Source organism: Mus caroli, unplaced genomic scaffold (genome assembly GCF_978045245.1).
Source record: "Mus caroli unplaced genomic scaffold, Mus_caroli_1 scaffold_14, whole genome shotgun sequence".
Classification (NCBI taxonomy): domain Eukaryota; kingdom Metazoa; phylum Chordata; class Mammalia; order Rodentia; family Muridae; genus Mus; species Mus caroli.
Genome location: NW_028227269.1, coordinates 71,210,394 through 71,228,904, shown reverse-complemented (window position 1 = coordinate 71,228,904; position 18,511 = coordinate 71,210,394). Strand labels below are relative to the sequence as shown.

The 18,511-nt window shown below is 42.9% G+C and overlaps 1 protein-coding gene across 2 annotated transcripts in view; it reads right to left on the bottom strand.

Annotated features, from left to right (window-relative positions):
- Ppm1a (protein phosphatase, Mg2+/Mn2+ dependent 1A) overlaps window positions 1-17,098 on the bottom strand; it is a 34,850-nt gene extending 17,752 nt beyond the window's left edge. Inside the window, exon 1 of one of the 2 annotated variants that reach the window (XM_085830450.1) lies at window positions 16,839-17,098. In XM_085830450.1, the coding sequence (XP_085686576.1) occupies window positions 16,839-17,085 (247 nt within the window). In that variant the 5' untranslated portion in view covers window positions 17,086-17,098. Of the gene's footprint in view, window positions 1-12,913; window positions 13,295-16,838 lie in introns of those variants that run through there. The other variant, XM_085830451.1, reaches the window with a different exon arrangement.
- Window positions 17,099-18,511: the final 1,413 nt, after the last annotated feature.

The following is an 18,511-nucleotide window of genomic DNA, read 5'->3' as shown; positions in this document are numbered from 1 at the left end:
TATTATCTTCCTTGGCTCTTTCAGATCTTTGTAGACCATGCTGGCCTGGAACCCAGAAATCCATCTGCCTCTGCCTCTGCCTCTCGGGTGCTGGGATTAAAGGCATGTGCCACCTCGCCTGGCACGTAGCCTTATTATTTAAAAAAATAGTATATACATTATAAACCTGTTTTCATTACAGGTTCCATTTTAATCAGGCAATTTTAATTGTTAATTAACCTCAAAAAAATGAACCCCACTTGCTCTAAGAAAATATATTTCTACCACTTTGTCCTTAAAAAAACTATATACAAAATATTCTGATACAAAGAACTAAATATCTGCAGGAAAATGTAAGAGATATTAAGTGAAATAATAACATATCAACAAAACCCATTATTCTGCATGATAACAATAGTTTTGTAAGCTGACGGGAGAGAGGGTTAAAAGCCTACTTTTATCATTTCCTTAAAAATCTGTACATAAATGTGGACTTATATGGAAGTCTTTTACCAAGTATCCTAAAAGTTAAAACAAGTAGTATACACATTATAAATCTGTTTCTATTACAAGCTCAATTTAAATCAGGCAACTTGAAATGTTAAAATGATGAACCTCAAAAACAAACCCCACTTGCTCTAGGAAAATAAGAGAAATCTGGGCATTTAAGACCCCTTGTTAAGAGAGATGGCTTAGTAGTCAAGAGAACTGAGTACTCTTGCAGGGAACCCAAGTTTAGTTCCAATACCCACATGGCAGTTCACAACTGTCTGTTGAACTCCAAGATCTGACACCCCCCACATACAGACATACAAGCAGACTAAACACTCATACACATAAAATATACAGACCTTATTTCTCACAATGAGCCATTTTCTAATTAGCTCTCTTTTGCTGGCTAATGACAGATTCCCGACACAGTATGAGCAGCAGCATCCAGACTAGGCTTCCTCTAATATGGAACCCAGAAGGATGCTATTGAGCCCTCTGGGAGACTTTTCCAAGAACTTATTTCAAGTTTACTATGTCTTAACTACTCTTCGATGGTGCCAACCTGAATGTCTCGGATAAGACTACTGTTCATCCTCAAAATTTCTACACAAGATTTTAGAAAAAGAAATTTTAAGGGAACTAAGTATCAGATACTTATTTGGTTTATCACTGAAGTATTGATTGAGTTTCATACAGCAAAGTTTTTTTAAATTCACCCTTCTTTTTTACCCCTTTTCACACTACATCTTTGTCTCAAGTGTTCCTCTGACCTCCCCCCATTTCTCTCAGGGTCTCACTATGTAGCCTTGCATAGTCTGGAACCTGTGGTATAGACCAGGCTGGCCTTTGCCTCTCTCTGCCTCCTGAGTGCTGGGATTATAGGTGTGCCCCAGATGGCCTAGCTTTGCTCTTCTCTTCAACAACCTCGCTTGCATTCTACTGTCCAAAATCCAGTGTCACTGCAATCTGAAAGCCACTGCAATCCTGTGCTTTACCAGTCTACTCTGCCGCACCGCAAGCAATGCTCCTCCTCCTTCTCTACATCTTGCTTTCAAGTCCGCCTTTCTACGCCTGACAGCCACAGAGACAAACACTTCAGTGAAACTTAGCAAAGCCTGGGTAGCAGACGTAGGAGGGGAAAAACAAGACAAAAGCCCCACAAAGACCAAAATGGTAGCTTTTTTAAAAGGCGAGGCAGTGAGTGACCATCAAGAAGCCCTAGAGGCCGATGTACACATTCAGTTATGCTAGAGAAAAGTTCCATTCTCGATTTAATTTGGACACTCTGAATTAGCACATGTTCCCCCCCCCCCTCCAGTCAGACAGGAAAGAAGCAGTTGTTATTTGGATGATCTTACCTAAAACATGTTCTCTTTTGAGCATGATGTTTTCAATGGTTTAAAAAAAAAAAAAATTGCTGGGCAGTGGTGTCACATGCCTTTAATCCCAAGCAGGCAGGTTTCTGAGTTCGAGGCCAGCCTGGTCTACAGAGTGAGTTCCAGGACAGCCTGGGCTACAGAGAAACCCTGTCTCAAAACAAAAACAAAAACAAAAACAAAAACAAAAACAAAAAACAAAAACAAAAAGGACTATCACTTTTTCTGCATTTTATTTTACATAAACTGGCTTTAAAAAAAAATGGCCATAAGACTAGACATACTACTGTGGAAAAGATCTGTAGTTGTTTTTCTAAAGGAGAAGGAAATTACTGGGAAATTTCTCAGTTGCCCAGTATTTCATTGTATAGCCTCAACTAATGTTTGCTTTTCAATTAAATATTTGTGCCTTCCTTCAACAGCAAAAAGCTTCAAAGAATCCTAATACAAATGAGCCATGTATTAAAAATGGCCCCAAGTAAAAGCTCTAAAAGTCTCAAAATGCAACTAGAATCAACTAATTGAACCAATCAAAATAAGACAAAGGTCTACTACGCTAAAGGTCATTTTTCTAATTAGTTCTTGCAGACCAGGTAAAAATTTACAAGTATTCCAGCCAATCAGTTTGTCCAGATGCTGGCCTCAGTGCCAGCAGCGTGCATATTACAGAGCGTTGACGCCTGTGTTTCCTAATGTGTTCAAAGCTATCTCCATCTTCTAGGCCTGTTGGGATTTGCATTGCATAGTGTATAAGGTAACTGTCACAATTGCTTACAAGTGTCTCACACAACTTTCTAAAGGAAATTTTACAAGAATACCAAATAACTGCTTGAAAAAATATCTGAGCTAAATTTAGTTGAAGGGCTCTAGTGACTCTAAAAATTAGAGCCTGACACATTTTCTCTAAGGATTATAGTCCTGACTTAAATGGCATAGAGCTACTTCCTCTGTTAACTTCTCTAAGAATGTTGATTAATCAAGTGGCCTCATCTGCAGATTCGAATTCACACTTTTGAATAATAACTACAAATTTTAAAATATAGCTAATCCCTAGGTTTTCTATTTTTTTTCCATTTATTTATTTATTTATTTATTTATTTATTTGTTATATGTAAGTATGCTGTAGCTGTCTTCAGACACTCCAGAAGAGAGCATCAGATTTCGTTATGGATGGTTGTGAGCCACCATGTGGTTGCTGGGATTTGAACTCAGGACCTTTGGAAGAGCAGCCGGCGCTCTTAACCAGTGAGCCACCTCACCAGCCCGGTTTTCTAATTTTTAATCCTTGCTTCAGAATGGAATCCAATAGCTGACTTCAAGGGCTCATCTACCCTTTCTTCTTTTGCTGAAAACAAGCCCCTCAACTGAACACCTTAAACATTTGCTAAAAACCTTGTATACTTAAGTCAAAATAAGGGAGAAATGTAACTTATTTAACATTTAAGGTGAGACATTCTTCATCAACACAACGAATACATGGGGATTCTAAATATTTTACATATAATTGTGTCCTCTAGGAAAGACAGCCAAAAGGAGCTGCTCTAACAAGACTTGAGATGTGTCTTCCAAAACAAACAGCACAAATGAAATCATTACACTGACACAGAGACTTCCAATGTAGCACAGAGATGCAGGGAAAGGAATAAAGGAATAAAAACTTACATGAAAAAAACTTACATCCAACTGCCTCATATATTTGAATAGCCTCACTTCACTGACATGGCCCAAAGGAACACCAAGTCCCCACACCACTTTCCCTGTCTCAGGAGACGGAGAGTGTCTCAGAGAGGCACTCACTGTCAGAGCAGCCTCTTTATATTTAAGATTCATGAAGACAACTCTGGGGCCAGTATTTAGCACAGGACAACACCCAATAGGGTACATGTGGAGGAAATGAGTGGCAGCTGCCATCTTGACTTTCCCATTGTCAGCAGTGAATCTGCTCTACAGGAAGACACTCTCCTGGAAGCTGACCTGCCAGCAAACCATGCCTCACCATTTCCATCCTGTTTATCCTGTAGAATGCACAGTTCACTCAGTTTCATTGCCACACAAATAACTAGGTCACATATAGGAAAACACTGAGCCGGGCACCGCAGTATGCATATGAAGTGAGGAAGAGGAGGAAGGTGGCAGTACCTTCTGACATCAGTTGTTTAGAGCAGCCTGGGCAGCCTAGTGAGATCCCCACCCTAGGAGAACAAACTAGAGAGCTAGAGATGTGGTCATTAAAAATTCTTCTCAGGCCGGGCGTGGTGGCGCACGCCTTTAATCCCAGCACTCGGGAGGCAGAGGCAGGCGGATTTCTGAGTTCGAGGCCAGCCTGGTCTACAAAGTGAGTGCCAGGACAGCCAGGGCTACACAGAGAAACCCTGTCTCGAAAAAAAAAAAAAAAAAAATTCTTCTCAGAGGCTGAAGGGATGGCTCACAGGTTGAGCACTGACTGCTCTTCCATAGGTCCTGAGTTCAATTCCCAGCAACCACATGGCGGCTCACAACCATCTGTAATGAGATTTGGTGCCCTCCTCTGGTATGCAAGCTTATATGCAGGCAGAACACTAAATACATAATACATCTCTGAAAAAAAACCTTTTTTTATGAAAAGCCAAGAATAAGGCAATTCAGACATGACAAGAACTAACTATGGGAGCAGGAGCCGCTTCTCTGACACAGTATGGAAGCTGTTGTACAAGAGCTACTTTCCTATTGCCCACAGCCAGTGCAGGGCCAGCAGTCCTTTAACTGAATACATGCTGAATGACACATGGCACAGGAAGCATGTTTGCAGACACGTCACAGAGCTGTCTCACATAGGCTAAGCTGTGGACTGACTGATCATGGAAACGCTGCTAGCACTTTGAAGACATCCATGCCTTCTGTACCTCAGTGGGAAGCCTCTAATGTATTCCAAGCCAGGGCAGGGCACTCCTCTCCCTCCCCCCTTCCCCTCTCCCCAATTCTGAGGGCTGCAAAGATGCTTTTCTAAAGCCTGGCAAGTTCTGACATTTTTGCACAGAAAACAAGAACAAGACAAAATACATAGTTATGGTTACCTTATTTTTCACTTCTGAATTCTGTTAACAATGGAAGGCAAACCATATCCTATAGATGTAATAGCAAATCTGATTAAAGTTTCTACCAGTCATACTACAGGAAGCAGCACTAAGAATTCAAAGCTGGTAATCAATTATGTTAGTCTTTGAAACAGAACATATACTTCATACACACTAAAATAATTAAAATATACATAGCAAGGGTAAAATGATTCCCCCATCTCTGCTGGAGATGACAAATAAATGCAAAGTACCAGTCTAAATGTAAACTGAAGTGCACGGGAGCTATACTTTCTCATAGTCTGACATATTTCTGGCTCACATTTCGTTTGTTGTCATGTGATCAGAAACCAAAAAAGAATGAAACGATTAAATAGGCACACACTGAGAAACTATTTCCAGTAAGTGAAGCAAGGCCCCAACTTCCAAGGACTTTCTTTTGTACTATAGCCCCAGAATTGTGTGTGTGTGTGTGTGCGCACACGCACACACACACGCACGCACACACGCACACACATATATATATATAACTCTGCCTGGTGAAAAGTTCTAAAGGAAACATATCTAAAGTAGATATGTTTTTCACCACATGCTTTATACACTGCCATATTAGATTCCAACTCACTACAAGAGTCACACTCTGGATACAATAGAACTGAAGCCACGCCCTTTGTAATAAAAAACTAAAACTACCACCACTAGACTTTCAACAACAGCAACAGAGCTAGCCCTGGTGGAGAAAACCCAAGGGTATGGGAGAGCGACTCCACCACTTGTCTGCATGGGGGGGGGGGGGGAGGCCCTCCCACCAAATGCTTCTCACAATGATTTGAGAAAGCTGACCCTGCACCTTTCAGGTGTATATAACCTTCACACTTACACAAAGGTCTGCTATCCCACAGCAGTTAACGCCACTGCCAGGTACAGCGTGCTTATCCTTATCAAATACCTGCCTGTCCACCATCCATAAGCACTGTGGTGGCCCCAGGAAGTAGTTGTTGTACTTCCTCTTTCAGAATTAAGCATGACTAGCATACATGCCTAGAAGTAAAATACAGGATTTCAAATCATAAAAATGCAGGTATGCAACTGAAAATGAGCTTTGATTTAAGGGAGAGTGCAGTATGAGGAAGGCCCTGGAGAGGAAGGGTATACTATGACTAAGCACAGAAGGGACAAAGGCAAGAGTTTTCTATTTACAGAATGGATTAATGGTGGTGTAGGGTTAATGGGAGAGAGACCATGTAGAAGAGCACTGGTACTGCTCTCTGTAGAGGTAGTAAGCCTTAAACAACCCAGAACAAGCACGAAACATAATGTCCATTACAAAGGCAAGTTTGTAAAAACAGTAGAATAATGTGGTTTCTTTACTCTTCTTTTCTAACCATGAAATTTAGCTCTACAAAATACCAGGTCAACTCTTCCCTACTTACTGGCCCGCATCTCACCTTTGCTCTATTACTGCTCTTCTTTATCACCAAGTTTACCACCTACTATTGCCTAATCACCAACTCCAAACCCAGGCGTGACCCTTCCAACTCCAGAAAGCCAAGTAAATATTCATACATTTTCTTGGCTTTTTTACATTTTTTTCTTGCTTGACTTTCATTCTGTGCATATGCAAACTTTATATTTATATATATACCAAGTTTTTACCTGTTCTCAATTTTTTACTCACTATTGGTCAACATTTCCCCCCAAGTATCTTTTTTTAAATTTTGTTCTATGTGTATGAATACACTGTAGCTGTCTTCAGACACACCAGAAGAGGGCATTGGATCCCATTACAGATGGTTGTGACCCACCATGTGGTTGCTGGGAATTGAACTCAGGACCTTTGGAAGAGCAGTCAGTGCTTTTAACCTGAGCCATCTCTCCAGCACACCCCAAGCCCCCAAGTATCTTAAGATCCCATAAACTTAGTAACAATAGCTACCATTTATTTGGTACTTTTTAAAAATTTTTTTTTAAATTTATTATATGTAAGTACACTGTAGCTGTCTTCAGACACTCCAGAAGAGGGAGTCAGATCTCATTACGGATGGTTGTGAGCCACCATGTGGTTGCTGGGATTTGAACTCTGGACCTTCGGAAGAGCAGTTGGGTGCTCTTACCCACTGAGCCATCTCACCAGCCCAGTACTTTCTTTTTGATGGAAAATATGTCAAGTGGTCCACCCCTCTTTTTGAGACAAGGTCTTGCTAAGTATGTAGCCTTGGCAGGCCTTGAGCTCCCTATATAGACCAGGCTGGCATGAAACTCAATAGATCACATCACATGCTGTGTGGGCCACCATGCCCAATACAAGTCTTGATATAATTTTTCTACCAAATCTTTAAGACACTCACATGAGACATTTCCATGTGACAGATAAGGAAAACTGAGAAATCAAGTAAATTAGACAAGAAGACCGACGGTATGTAGGAAAGCAGGGGCTGAGTTCTAGCTTTTGAGGGACAGTTGTGTTATACTTCTTTATGGATCCTTCTCTGAGGCTGCATTGGTCTCATCGACTCAGGTCCTCAGGTTCCACACTAAGGCCCTCAACCATTTATGAATAAACTATGCCTCAATCTCAATGGTGGTGAGCCAAGACAAACTTTTTTGCTTTAACTTCTAAAGCCCTAAAAATGGGGGGGAAAAAAGCATCATCATAATCCTTTTTGAATATCCTTCAATACACAAGGAAAACCTTGTTTACTGTATGGATGCATCACCTGTCAGTTAAAAAGCCTATGACCTATATATAGCTTAGACAGGCAGGTGGGACATCTGGGAGGCAGAAAGAATTCTGGGATAGATCCAGGTGCTTGAGATTGACCTGAGAAGCTGTGAAGAGATGGAAGGCATGGTACCTGAGCACAGGTAAGCAGTCACATGACAGAAGGTAGATTAAATAAATGGGATATTTTAGTTATGATCTAGCCTGAGTAGAGCCTAGCTATATGGCCAAGATATCTGTAAATATATTTTGAGTCTGGGTCTTATTTCTCGGAGCATGGGGCTGGGAGGCAGAACTTCTACAGATTCTTGCAGATGAAGACAACTATGTACACTTACAGGCGTGCATTTCGACTGCAGAGAGCTACCGTTCAGAAACCCTAACAGCGAGCTTTGAAAATTCTGGTTCCAGGAACAAGGCTCTTTTAATTGAAAGAATCCACTCAGGACCTTTTAAAGACTATTTTTAAATCTATTGACATGATTCTGCAATGTCATTTAGGTTCACTAAGCCCATATATAGCTATCCAATGGCTGCTAACAAGGGACTTGTGTATGATTCCACATGTCTCTCATTTAAAATAGTGTAGCTGCTGTACATAACCTATCTCACCCAATGTACACTTCAAATCACCTTTAGATCACTTTAATATCAAATATAATAGAAATACTGTGTAAATTGAACTATATGGTTTAGAGAATAAATACAAGAAAATCTATAAATGTTTAGAAACATAGGCAGTTTTTAAAAAGTTTAACTTTAGGTTGATTGAAGCAAGAGGTGGAAAACTAATTGTCAGAGAAAGGAACATCATCTATTTCAGAAGGCTGTTGTGAAAAAAATGAAAGCTTTACACAAATACAGTCAATAAAGTATAGGGGCTTTTTGTCTTTTTCGAGCCAAGGTTTCTCTGTGTAGCCTAACTCTGTAGATGAGGATGGCCTTGAACTAACAGAGATCTGCCTATAAAGGAATGCACCACCACTGTGGGGTAATAATTTTTATTTCTTCCTTTTTTTATCCTGAAGATAAATAAAATAATAATTTGTGTCATGATTTTCAAATCATTACCTGCCACCAAAAACTAATGAATTTTAATTCAGATCCTAAATATTAATACCAAATACACTTAAATCAATGGGTTGTAAATAAAAACATTAATGATTATGAAAACTGGAGTTCCTTCCTTATCACTCACTCAGTGCTTAAAATATTGATATTGAGCTGGAGAGTTGGCTCAGCTCACTGACTGCTCTTCTGAAGGTCCTGAGTTCAAATCCCAGCAACCACATGGTGGCTCACAACCACCCGTAATGAGATCTGGTGCTCTCCTCTGGAGTTTCTGAAGACAGCTACTGTGTACAATAAATTATACAGTGTATAATAAATAAATCTTAAAATAAAAAACAAAGTGAAACCTTTAAAAAAATATTGATATTAAGAACACAGTTATCTACAGTCTAATTTACTTTATTTTGTATGTACTTATGTACGTATTTGCCTACATGTGTCTATATACCACAGCTTGTGGAGATCAGAAGGCATCAGATTCCCTGGAACTGGGGGAACTGATGGTTATGAGCCACAATATGGGTGCTGGAAATCAAATCTCAGTTCTTTACTGGAAAAAAAAAAAAAAAGAAAAAAACCCAGCAAATGTTCTTAGCCAGGTACATCTCTAGCCCTACAGTTCAATTTTTTCAACGTATATAAATTTGCACTTCTTAGTTTCTTGTAACATTTGTCAAGTCATGGGCTGGAGAGAGAGTTCAGCAGTTAACTGCTCGCTCTTGTGAAAAAAAAAAAAAAAGAGTTCAATTCCCAGCAACCACAACCATCTGTAATGGGATCTGATGCCATCTTCTGGTGTGTCTGAGGACAGCTACAGTGTGCTTATATACATAAAATAAATTATTTTTTTTTTAAATGTTTATGTAAAAGTAGATAGAGCTTATCACACTCAATACTTTCGCTGGCTCTTCTTGCCTTTGTAGTATTCAGACAGGTAATATAAAGATTACAATCATCATATATATATATTTTTTCATTCATTCATTCATTCATTCATTCTGTAAACACATAATGAAGCAAAAAGGTGTTACTTATAGCTGAGTGTGGTGGCGTGTGCCTTCCATCCCAGCACTGGGAAACAAGCATCAGATGAACCTCTGTGAGCTTAAGGCCAGCCTGTCTACATAGCGAATCCTAAGCCAGCCAAGGCTATGTAGTAAGACCCTGTCCCAAAAAATGAAGAGTTGGGCGTGGTGGTGCACGCCTTTAATCCCAGCACTCAGGAGGCAGAGGCAGGTGGATTTCTGAGTTTGAGGCCAGCCAGGTCTACAAAATGATTTCCAGGACAGTCCTGGCTACACAGAGAAACCTTGTCTCGAAAAAAACTCAAAATAGATAAATAAATAAATAGATAGATAGATAGATAAATGAATAATTTTAGATGTCACATAATATGCAGAACGTGAAACATTAGAAAGCATGAAGGAAGAAAAATATAAAGAATATAGTCAGCCTTTCTTTATACACTAATCCAAGCTTCTTATATGAGAATGGTTTATAACATGCCTAAAACCACATACATTCTTGCTAAAAACAACAAAATAACACATGAGGCCACTGAACTGTTAAGTATGTGTTATCTGAAGAAAGCATGACAATACAGGAAATCTAACAGCCGCACATTATGTGCCTTTCTGCTCTCCTGAGGGCCATCCCGCATGTCACAGAGCCAAGGCTTAGTTTATCTGTGTCAACTCCCCTTGAGTTTTGTCTGTCTTCTGATTTGATTAAAGATGAAAAGCACTCACGGGTATTACTCAGACAATAGATGATGGTTTGAAAGGAACATCAAATATATATCAGAATTATTTTTGAACCAGTATAGACTAAGAACAGCAATACATTCTACTGGCCATATAGTAAACAGCCAAGGTGAGGTTTGAAAAAATTAGAAAGATGCAGACATTTAGTAAGCACTTAGCAATATTTACCAGGCAACAAAAGCGGCTGCTATACATTTTGGTAGGGGGGTGGGGAAGATGACAACTAGGTATTAGGTGAATTTCCAAACAAAAGTTTAAGTAAGACAAGATCAACAACACTTGGCTTGAACCAAAATACACACAGACACAAGGACACAGACAGACACAAAGACGCTCACAATGTATTCTTATAATGCCCATCATATCCAACCACTGAGGACCCCAGCTTCTTCAAACATGCTGTCTCAGGTGCATGCTGTCCCCACAGATGTCCCAGGAGTTCTTCTAGGCTTACCAATGGCAAGAGAAAGAAAGATCAGTGAAGGCCACTACAGGAAGCTTCCTTAAAGCACAGCCACAAACTCAATAGAACAGAGCCCAGAAAGAAAAATAAACTTCAGAATGGTAAAACATCTAAGTAGCAGGTCTACCTGGTAGGTATTTGTTAAAGGTATGTGCAACAGTCACAGAATGGCAAAAGAACAATAATAAATATACGTGTGATGATGTAATCTACCCCTTGGCATTACTGATTCCCAAGCGCAAAGGGTTAAATGCCTAGTCCCTGGAAACAGATATTTTCGAGCGAGCACATTTCTGGCAGAGCACCATTCCTTACAACAGGTTATACTATAATTATGGTTGATCACTGCAGCCCTTCATACTGAAATGTAGTCATTCATTCCATGTGAAAAATAGAGACACAAACCCTGCAAGAAGCAACTTGATGCTTCCAGTGGCCAATTTTACTATTTTTCAAACATATATTACAACTAATATAAAACATTATCCATTTTAATATTTGATACCACCATCATAATTACTCCCCAGATGTAAAAGTGTTTAGTATTGATACAAATGTTTGAAGAAACTTGCACATATACTTCATTATAATTTCAAGGTATTACTGCTGTAAACTTCCAGGTTAAAAGCAGTCATCCCAACATAGCTGAATGTTTAATCAGGTATATACAAGACAGAAAAATGAGGAGAACTTGGTCTTGCACCATTCAAGAGGCCCTGAGCTAAATCTATCCCCAGCAATGCAAAACAAACAAACACAAAAAATGCAGACCAGAAGAACTGTAGCACTGGGAAGATGATCTGCTTTGTGCTTCAAATTATTAAACGGTCAAGCAGACATTAAGGCAAGCAATAAAGGCAGTATTGAAGATAAGTGTGTGGGTGTGTGCTCACTATCTTTCTGGTCCTTAGTTTCCTCATCTGTAACTACAGAAATAATCTTTGGCAAAGGCCCAGAATACAGAAAAGGTTAAAGGGAGGTGAGCACTAAGCACTATGGAGTGAACCCTCAGAAACCCTAAAATCCTAAGGCCCAGAAAACCATTTAAGTTCTATGATTCTTCAGCAGGCTTCTCCTCCATCCAGAAGTAGTCTGAAATCTGAAAGCCCGGGTTTGAAAAGATTGTTTTTGTTTTTTTTTTTTTCTCTGAACCGTGGAAAACTACTCATTTCCATAACGTCAAAATCATTTATTCTTCTCAAACAATGCCCATCTCCTTATACTCTAACAGCGCGGTTAAAAATATACCAGGAGCATTATTCCAACTAGCAGGAAACTTGGGGTGGGGGCGGCATCGTAGATTGCTTAGACTCTGACCTTTGTGGATTTCTAAGTATCGAGTAATGTTTGAGAAAAGAGAAAAACACTTCGGATGATGAAATTTGCAAAAGATCTAAAACTCCAGTTGGCAGAAGGCTCTCCACAGCCAGCTGTCTTTCAAGAGGATCCGAGTGTATTTACAACCTACAAGCAGAAGGGAGCCAAGCCTAAACTAAACTCTAACATAAAGAACTTTCCTCCAATATATCAGGCCAAAATGATGCAAAACCTGTAGTTTACTTCAATGGGTTTGCTCCAAGCCTGAATAATGAATGAAATGGAGGCATCACTACTGAGTTGGGGGCCTCACTTTCAACCCAGCGGGTGAGTCTCCAAATCCAGGGAACTCACGGGCTGGTCTGCTTCAAGGGGAGACCCCGCTGCAGGCTCCCCGAAAGTTCCGCGGCTGCCGGTGTCCGCCCCGCCCGGCCGAGGGTCGCGCCCCCTCCCTGCGGCCGCACACACCCCGCCTCCGCCCCCGCCGCGCGTTAACCCCTCGCCGACCGGCGCGGGCTTGGGGAGGAGGCCGCCCAGGGGGTGGAGTTGTCGCGTCTCCTCCCGGGATCGCCCGGGCAGACGCCCGGCTTGTTTACAGGCCCCAGGCCTGGCTGCCGCCGCACAGGCCCTCCACCCGCCCGCCCTCGCCCTCGTCCTCGCCCTCACGCCGTGCTTACCCGGAGCAGCCGCGGGCGGGCGGGTCCCTCGGTCGGCCGGGGCGGCGGTGGCGACGGCGGCCGGGCACAGCGTCCCGCGACGGCGGCCGGGCCCGGGCGGAGGAGGGGAGGAGCCGGGCTGGGTCCGGGCCCCGGGCTCTCGGAGCCCTCGCGGCTCAGATCATCCGGGCGTCGGAGCGGGAGGCAGAGAGCGGGGCCCGCGGGAGGCGGAGGAGGCGCCGAGGACTCATCGCTTTCCGCCCCACCTGCCTGGGCCCCCCTCCCCCCGCCCCAGCCACCCGATCCCGAGCTGCGGACCCGGCCGGCGCGGAGACCACGGCGTTCTAGCTCCTGCGCGCGCTCCCGCCCCTAGCGCCGCCACCGCCGCCGCCGCCGCCTCTAGCGCGGCCCCGCGCACGCGCGCTCTCGACAGCGCAGCCCCTGGCCCGGCCCCGCCCCGCCCCGCGCCGCCGTTTCCCCCACCCCCGGCCCTGCAGCTGCGGCGCGGCCCATGGGCTGGAGAGACCCGGATGTGGGAGGGCCGGAACTGCGGCTTGGGCGGGGGAGGGGCGCCGGTGACGTCACTGCCCTGCGCTGCTCCTCAGGTCGCTGCCGGGAGGCCGCCGGCACTGGCGGATCCCTAGGGGAGCGTGGACGTCCTGGGTGCGAGCCAGGCGCGCGGCCTTCGCGCTAGGGCGCGGAGGGCCCCTCCAAACCCGGCCGTCGGCGTCGTCCGCACCCGACTCTTACACCTGCCTACGGACGCCGGTCTCCAGGTGTAGTCTCGGTTAGCGCCCGGCGCAGGGGACTCAGCCTGCCCCTTCTACCCGGCGAGGCGCACACGAATGCCGCGGCCATACCGCAGACGTGCGTGTGCAACCGGTTCACGCCTTGGGACACGTGCCTAGCTAGAGCTTCTCGCGGGTAGTCCCGGAGTCGCTGCAGGGATTCCGAATTGTATTTATGTGCACGTTACGGGGTCACGTGATTCGGGCTCAACGGGCACCTCCAAAGATCTCCAGAGTGGGGCTAATGGAACCGAGGGTTTTTCAAAATCTAGAGGATAATCAGAAACTTGACAGCTGCTTTCACGGAGAGTTAGAGATGAGCAAAAGGTAACTGCGACTGCACGTGCAGGCGGCCAAAATCCAGTTTAGCTAGCTCAACCACAGAAAACCCGACCCACGCTGCTTGCTGACGCCGGGATAGAATGACAAACCCTAGGCAGCCAATGAATCAGAGCTGGAAAGCAGTACATCACCAGTATGAGTTCCCATTGGCTGGGGGTGCCTTCCCAGCTTCTCAGTCACCGGCTTAACCCTTACACCAAATTCGCAGGAATAGAAGTTTAAGAGAGATTCTGGTATAATACAAAGAAAAAGCATATATTCCGCTGAAATAGGCGAATGCTTTTTTTAAAAAAAATACTAAAACTATTAGCCAAATTGAGTTCAGGCCAGTAACAAGATGAATTTCAGTAAGGCCTTCCCCTTTTCTCTGGTGCTTACTGCAGTTTGCCACCCCGCTACTTTGTGTCTCTTATAAACCACTCCATTGTCTTGACTCTTAGATCAAATGCAACCTGCTTTTCGCTGGCTGTCATCCCGCAAACTATTTCTCTATTTTGGATGTTGTGGTAACCATTTCTGATATTTTCACCACGACTTTTGGAAGATGATTCCCTTCACTTTTACACCTGACATCAATGGCAGAACCACATGTGAGACTGCCAGTTCCCAGCAGACGCTATCTTCACTGACCCTCCAAATCACTCAGTATTTTGGGAATACGATGAATATGTAACACCTCCAGGTATATAAAGTAAAAATAAAATTCACTATACAGTTCTTAATTCTTTTCTACACAAGTGCAGAAATAAATTAGGTACAAAAATCTTTTAATGAAATGCTGTTTTATTGGGTTAATTAATTATATACAATATGTTGTTTAGGTTTTGTTAATTGGGGATGCTGAGGATTAATACCAGGTCAAGTCCTCAACCATTAAGCTCTGTCCTCAGCCCTGGTTGGGGTTTTTGTTATGTGCTTGTTTTGTTTCGTTTTGTTTTTGAGACAAGGTGTCTATGTAGCGCTTGCTGGCCTCAAACATACAGGGATCCTCCCAGACTGCCTCTGGATTGCTGATAGTACAAGCATGTGCCACCATACCTGACTCAATTCTTAGTACTATTAATACTTAAAACAAGTTACTGCAAGATGGGCACACAAAAGTCAAGTTGTGACAGCCAGCATTTAGTGCTCTGTGTGTGTGTGTGTGTGTGTGTACAGAGTCTTGGCTTTCCAGGCTGACTCTTGTGAAACTGAGGATGACTTTAACTGGTCCTCCTGCTTCTACATCCCTACCACCACACCTGTCTGCAGTGCTCTTTCTTAAACAATACATTTTCTCGCTGAAGAGCTGAGTCATCTGTGGCAGTATACAGGATAGGAAACTGGGAGGTTTTTGTCTGGGATTTTAGGTTTACACGCCTGTAGTCTCTCTGTCCTATCTTTGTAAGAAAACCTGAATAACAGAAGAGGTAAGAAAAAATACAAATGATATAGTATAGAATATATAAAATATAATGAGATTTTTTTTCAGGAGTCTTACCAGTACATCACAGACAACCAGTCAGTTGTGTCTCTGGACACCATTTTTGTAGTGTGAATGAGGAAACTTGTGGGCCATAAGTTCAACCTTTAAAAACTCTGAATTAGACATTAATATTGTCTAATGAAAGTTATTTGATTATGATATGCTCTTCTATTATCAAATTTTTGGTGGTGGTGTTGAGACAGGGTCTCAAAAATAAACAGCCAAGTAAAAGTCAAGGATGGAGCAGGCCCAGTTCCTACAGGAAGTTCTTAGGCAGGAAGCCCTCTCTCAATCCCATTCTTAAATTCAGACAAGGCACAGCCAAGCCTTTATCTGTTTGCTACTTCCAAGGTGTTAGTTCTTTCTTTATGACCAGTCTCAAGTCACCAAAATTAAGTCTCTGAATTTCTAACACTTAGACACAATATGCACATATTACCTCAGAAACACATAGCCCTGGCTGTCCTGAAACTCACACTTTCCTCAGCCTCCTGAGTGCTGGGATTGTAGATGCGACCACCATGAGGAAAGGGACTTTGGAAATAAGAGGGATAACCGTTTTTCAGGTTTTATCTGTAAGACTTTAATTAATCCTCTAACCCCTGTTGAAGTCTTGGTTAAATATCAATGTTTGATCATTTTTACATATCTAAAACCATCATATTCTGCATACACACACACACACACACAAAAGGGAAGTCAAAAGGTATAGTGTCAAGGTACTGAACTTACTGTGTTCCTGTTGCCTAGGACCTGAGAGACTTGAGGCAAAGACACAGGGAAGCTAAAGCCCAATACACTTAATACTAAACATGAACTATTAAAGTAGGCCAGTGCTGGCGCACACCTTTAATCCAAGCACTCAGGAGGCAGAGGCCAGCAGATCTCTGGGAGACGCCAGCCTGGTCTACAGAGTGAGCTTCAGGATAGCCTGGGCTATACAGAGAAACCCTGTCTCAAAAAATAAAAAGAAAACCCCAAAACTATTAATATATGAAATTAAAGCCTAGTACACGCAATACTCTCTCCATTATTAAAGATGAGCTATTATATATATTTAAACTCAGTACTCTCTCCCTTTCCTCTACAATCCTGATTTTAAAAAAAAATTGGGGGAGTTACATTTCTTATTGAATAACTATGATGGATGCATCCAGAGGCTCAGACCTGAGATGGCCTAACCCAGGCCTCTCAGAGTGCTTCCCCCGAATGTAAATGATCCTCCAGGGTGCCTGAGAAGCCCCCTCCCCCAGCCAGCCAACCATCCTTTCACAGCAAGCTGAGCACTACCCAAGCACAAAGCCAAGTAGGCCAGAGGTCCATCTCTCCTTTCCTCTGTCTGCTTCACTACCTGGTTTGGGCTTTTCTTTCTCCCATAGCCACTTCGTGTATCCTCTTGTCTGCTTTCTTCTTGACTCTCTTCTCCCTTTCTTCTGTATTCCTTTTATTTCCTTTTCCTTTCTTGCCCTCATTTTTCTCTTTCTTGATTTGAATAGTTTAATCCAAAATGTAGTTTCTGTTACCCACTTTCTCCTGAACTTGAACATATGAGATAGCCCTAAACTGATTTCATTCAGGGATGGGGTACCCCACCCCATCCCCTCCCTCCCTCTCCCCCCTCACCATATCATGGTAATGAAAAACAGCTGTCTACAGGACTGTTAAAGAATGAGAATGATTAGAGACTCAATGCCCTGTGTGACATCACCCCTGAGGTGGGGGGCGGGGTAGCCAGCCATCTTCTGCTGCCTCTGTGCCTCCTGGTCCCTGAGAAACATGTGAACTGTGAGCACTACCAGCCAAGTCCTGGTGAAAGGTTTCCCCTTGACCACTAGCTCTTATCAGATAAGTGCCTCTGTTTGACAGATAGTCATTGTGTGCCAGGCACTGGGCTGGATCCTGTGGTCAGTGACATCAATAAGAAAGGTCCCTGCCCCCACAAACCTGTACTTGGCCTTATAATGAGGGACATTCACAAAGAGTAAATAAATAAAATGAGGTGCCATGGTGGAGGAGGTGACTTGAAAACAAATGTTAGAGTGAGAAGAAAGCTTAGTAAAGAAGGGGGTGGGGGGGTAGCTAGGTAACTGAGTGCAGTGGATGTATATGTACATATATGTGGGTGTGCAGCCACATGCATGTGTGGAAGCCTCTATCCGCTGCCTCCTGTCTCCATCTCCCCTATACTAGGATTACACCTGGCTTTTTAGATGCATATGGTGAATCTGAAATCAGCACCTCATACTTGCATAGCCAAGCACTTTACAGATTGAGCCATTTTCCCAGCCCTGGGGAACTTTTTAATTAGTTACTACTAGCAAATTTTAAGGGACTCCTTGAAAACAATTCACCTTGGTGTTTCTCATCTATTCCTGGCGTTGTGCAAGGTCCTAAACTAAACCACATCCTTGGAAGTGAAGTGGCAACAGTTTTCATCCTCACCAATGACAGCTTGGTTGGAAAGGAGTGATGAAATAAATGACCATCACAATGAAGTCTTATCAGCATAGTCAGAAACCTGTCAGCCTAATTCTGTCAAACTCTGTGTGTGAGCAGGCCAAGGACTGTGGTACTCCTCCCTTACAGAAGAGAAAACCAATCTCCAGAGAGGTAGCAATTACTCAGGGCCACAGAAAGCAATGACTAGGACCCAGGACTGTCTCTGGGTGGTGATCACCACTCTACAGAACAGTTACACACACAGCAAAGAAGGAGGGCTAGAGCACACTCTCAGGCAGTGTTGTGCACAGCTAAAGCACACTGGTCTTACTGTCAGGCAGTGCTGTGCACAGCTAACCTGCATTCTCAGTTAAACTTACAGAAGTTGGGAGCTGTTTGCTAAACATAACCATTATTTACAAATTAACTGTTAGCATACAGTTAATATAAATAAATACAGCATAAAGTATACAAAGTAATAACAATTTTTATCACCATTTTCAGTTACTATATACTGCCCATGATTGTATTGCTATACTTATTTTATATTGCTGAAAGGACAATACATTTATAACAGCATCACAA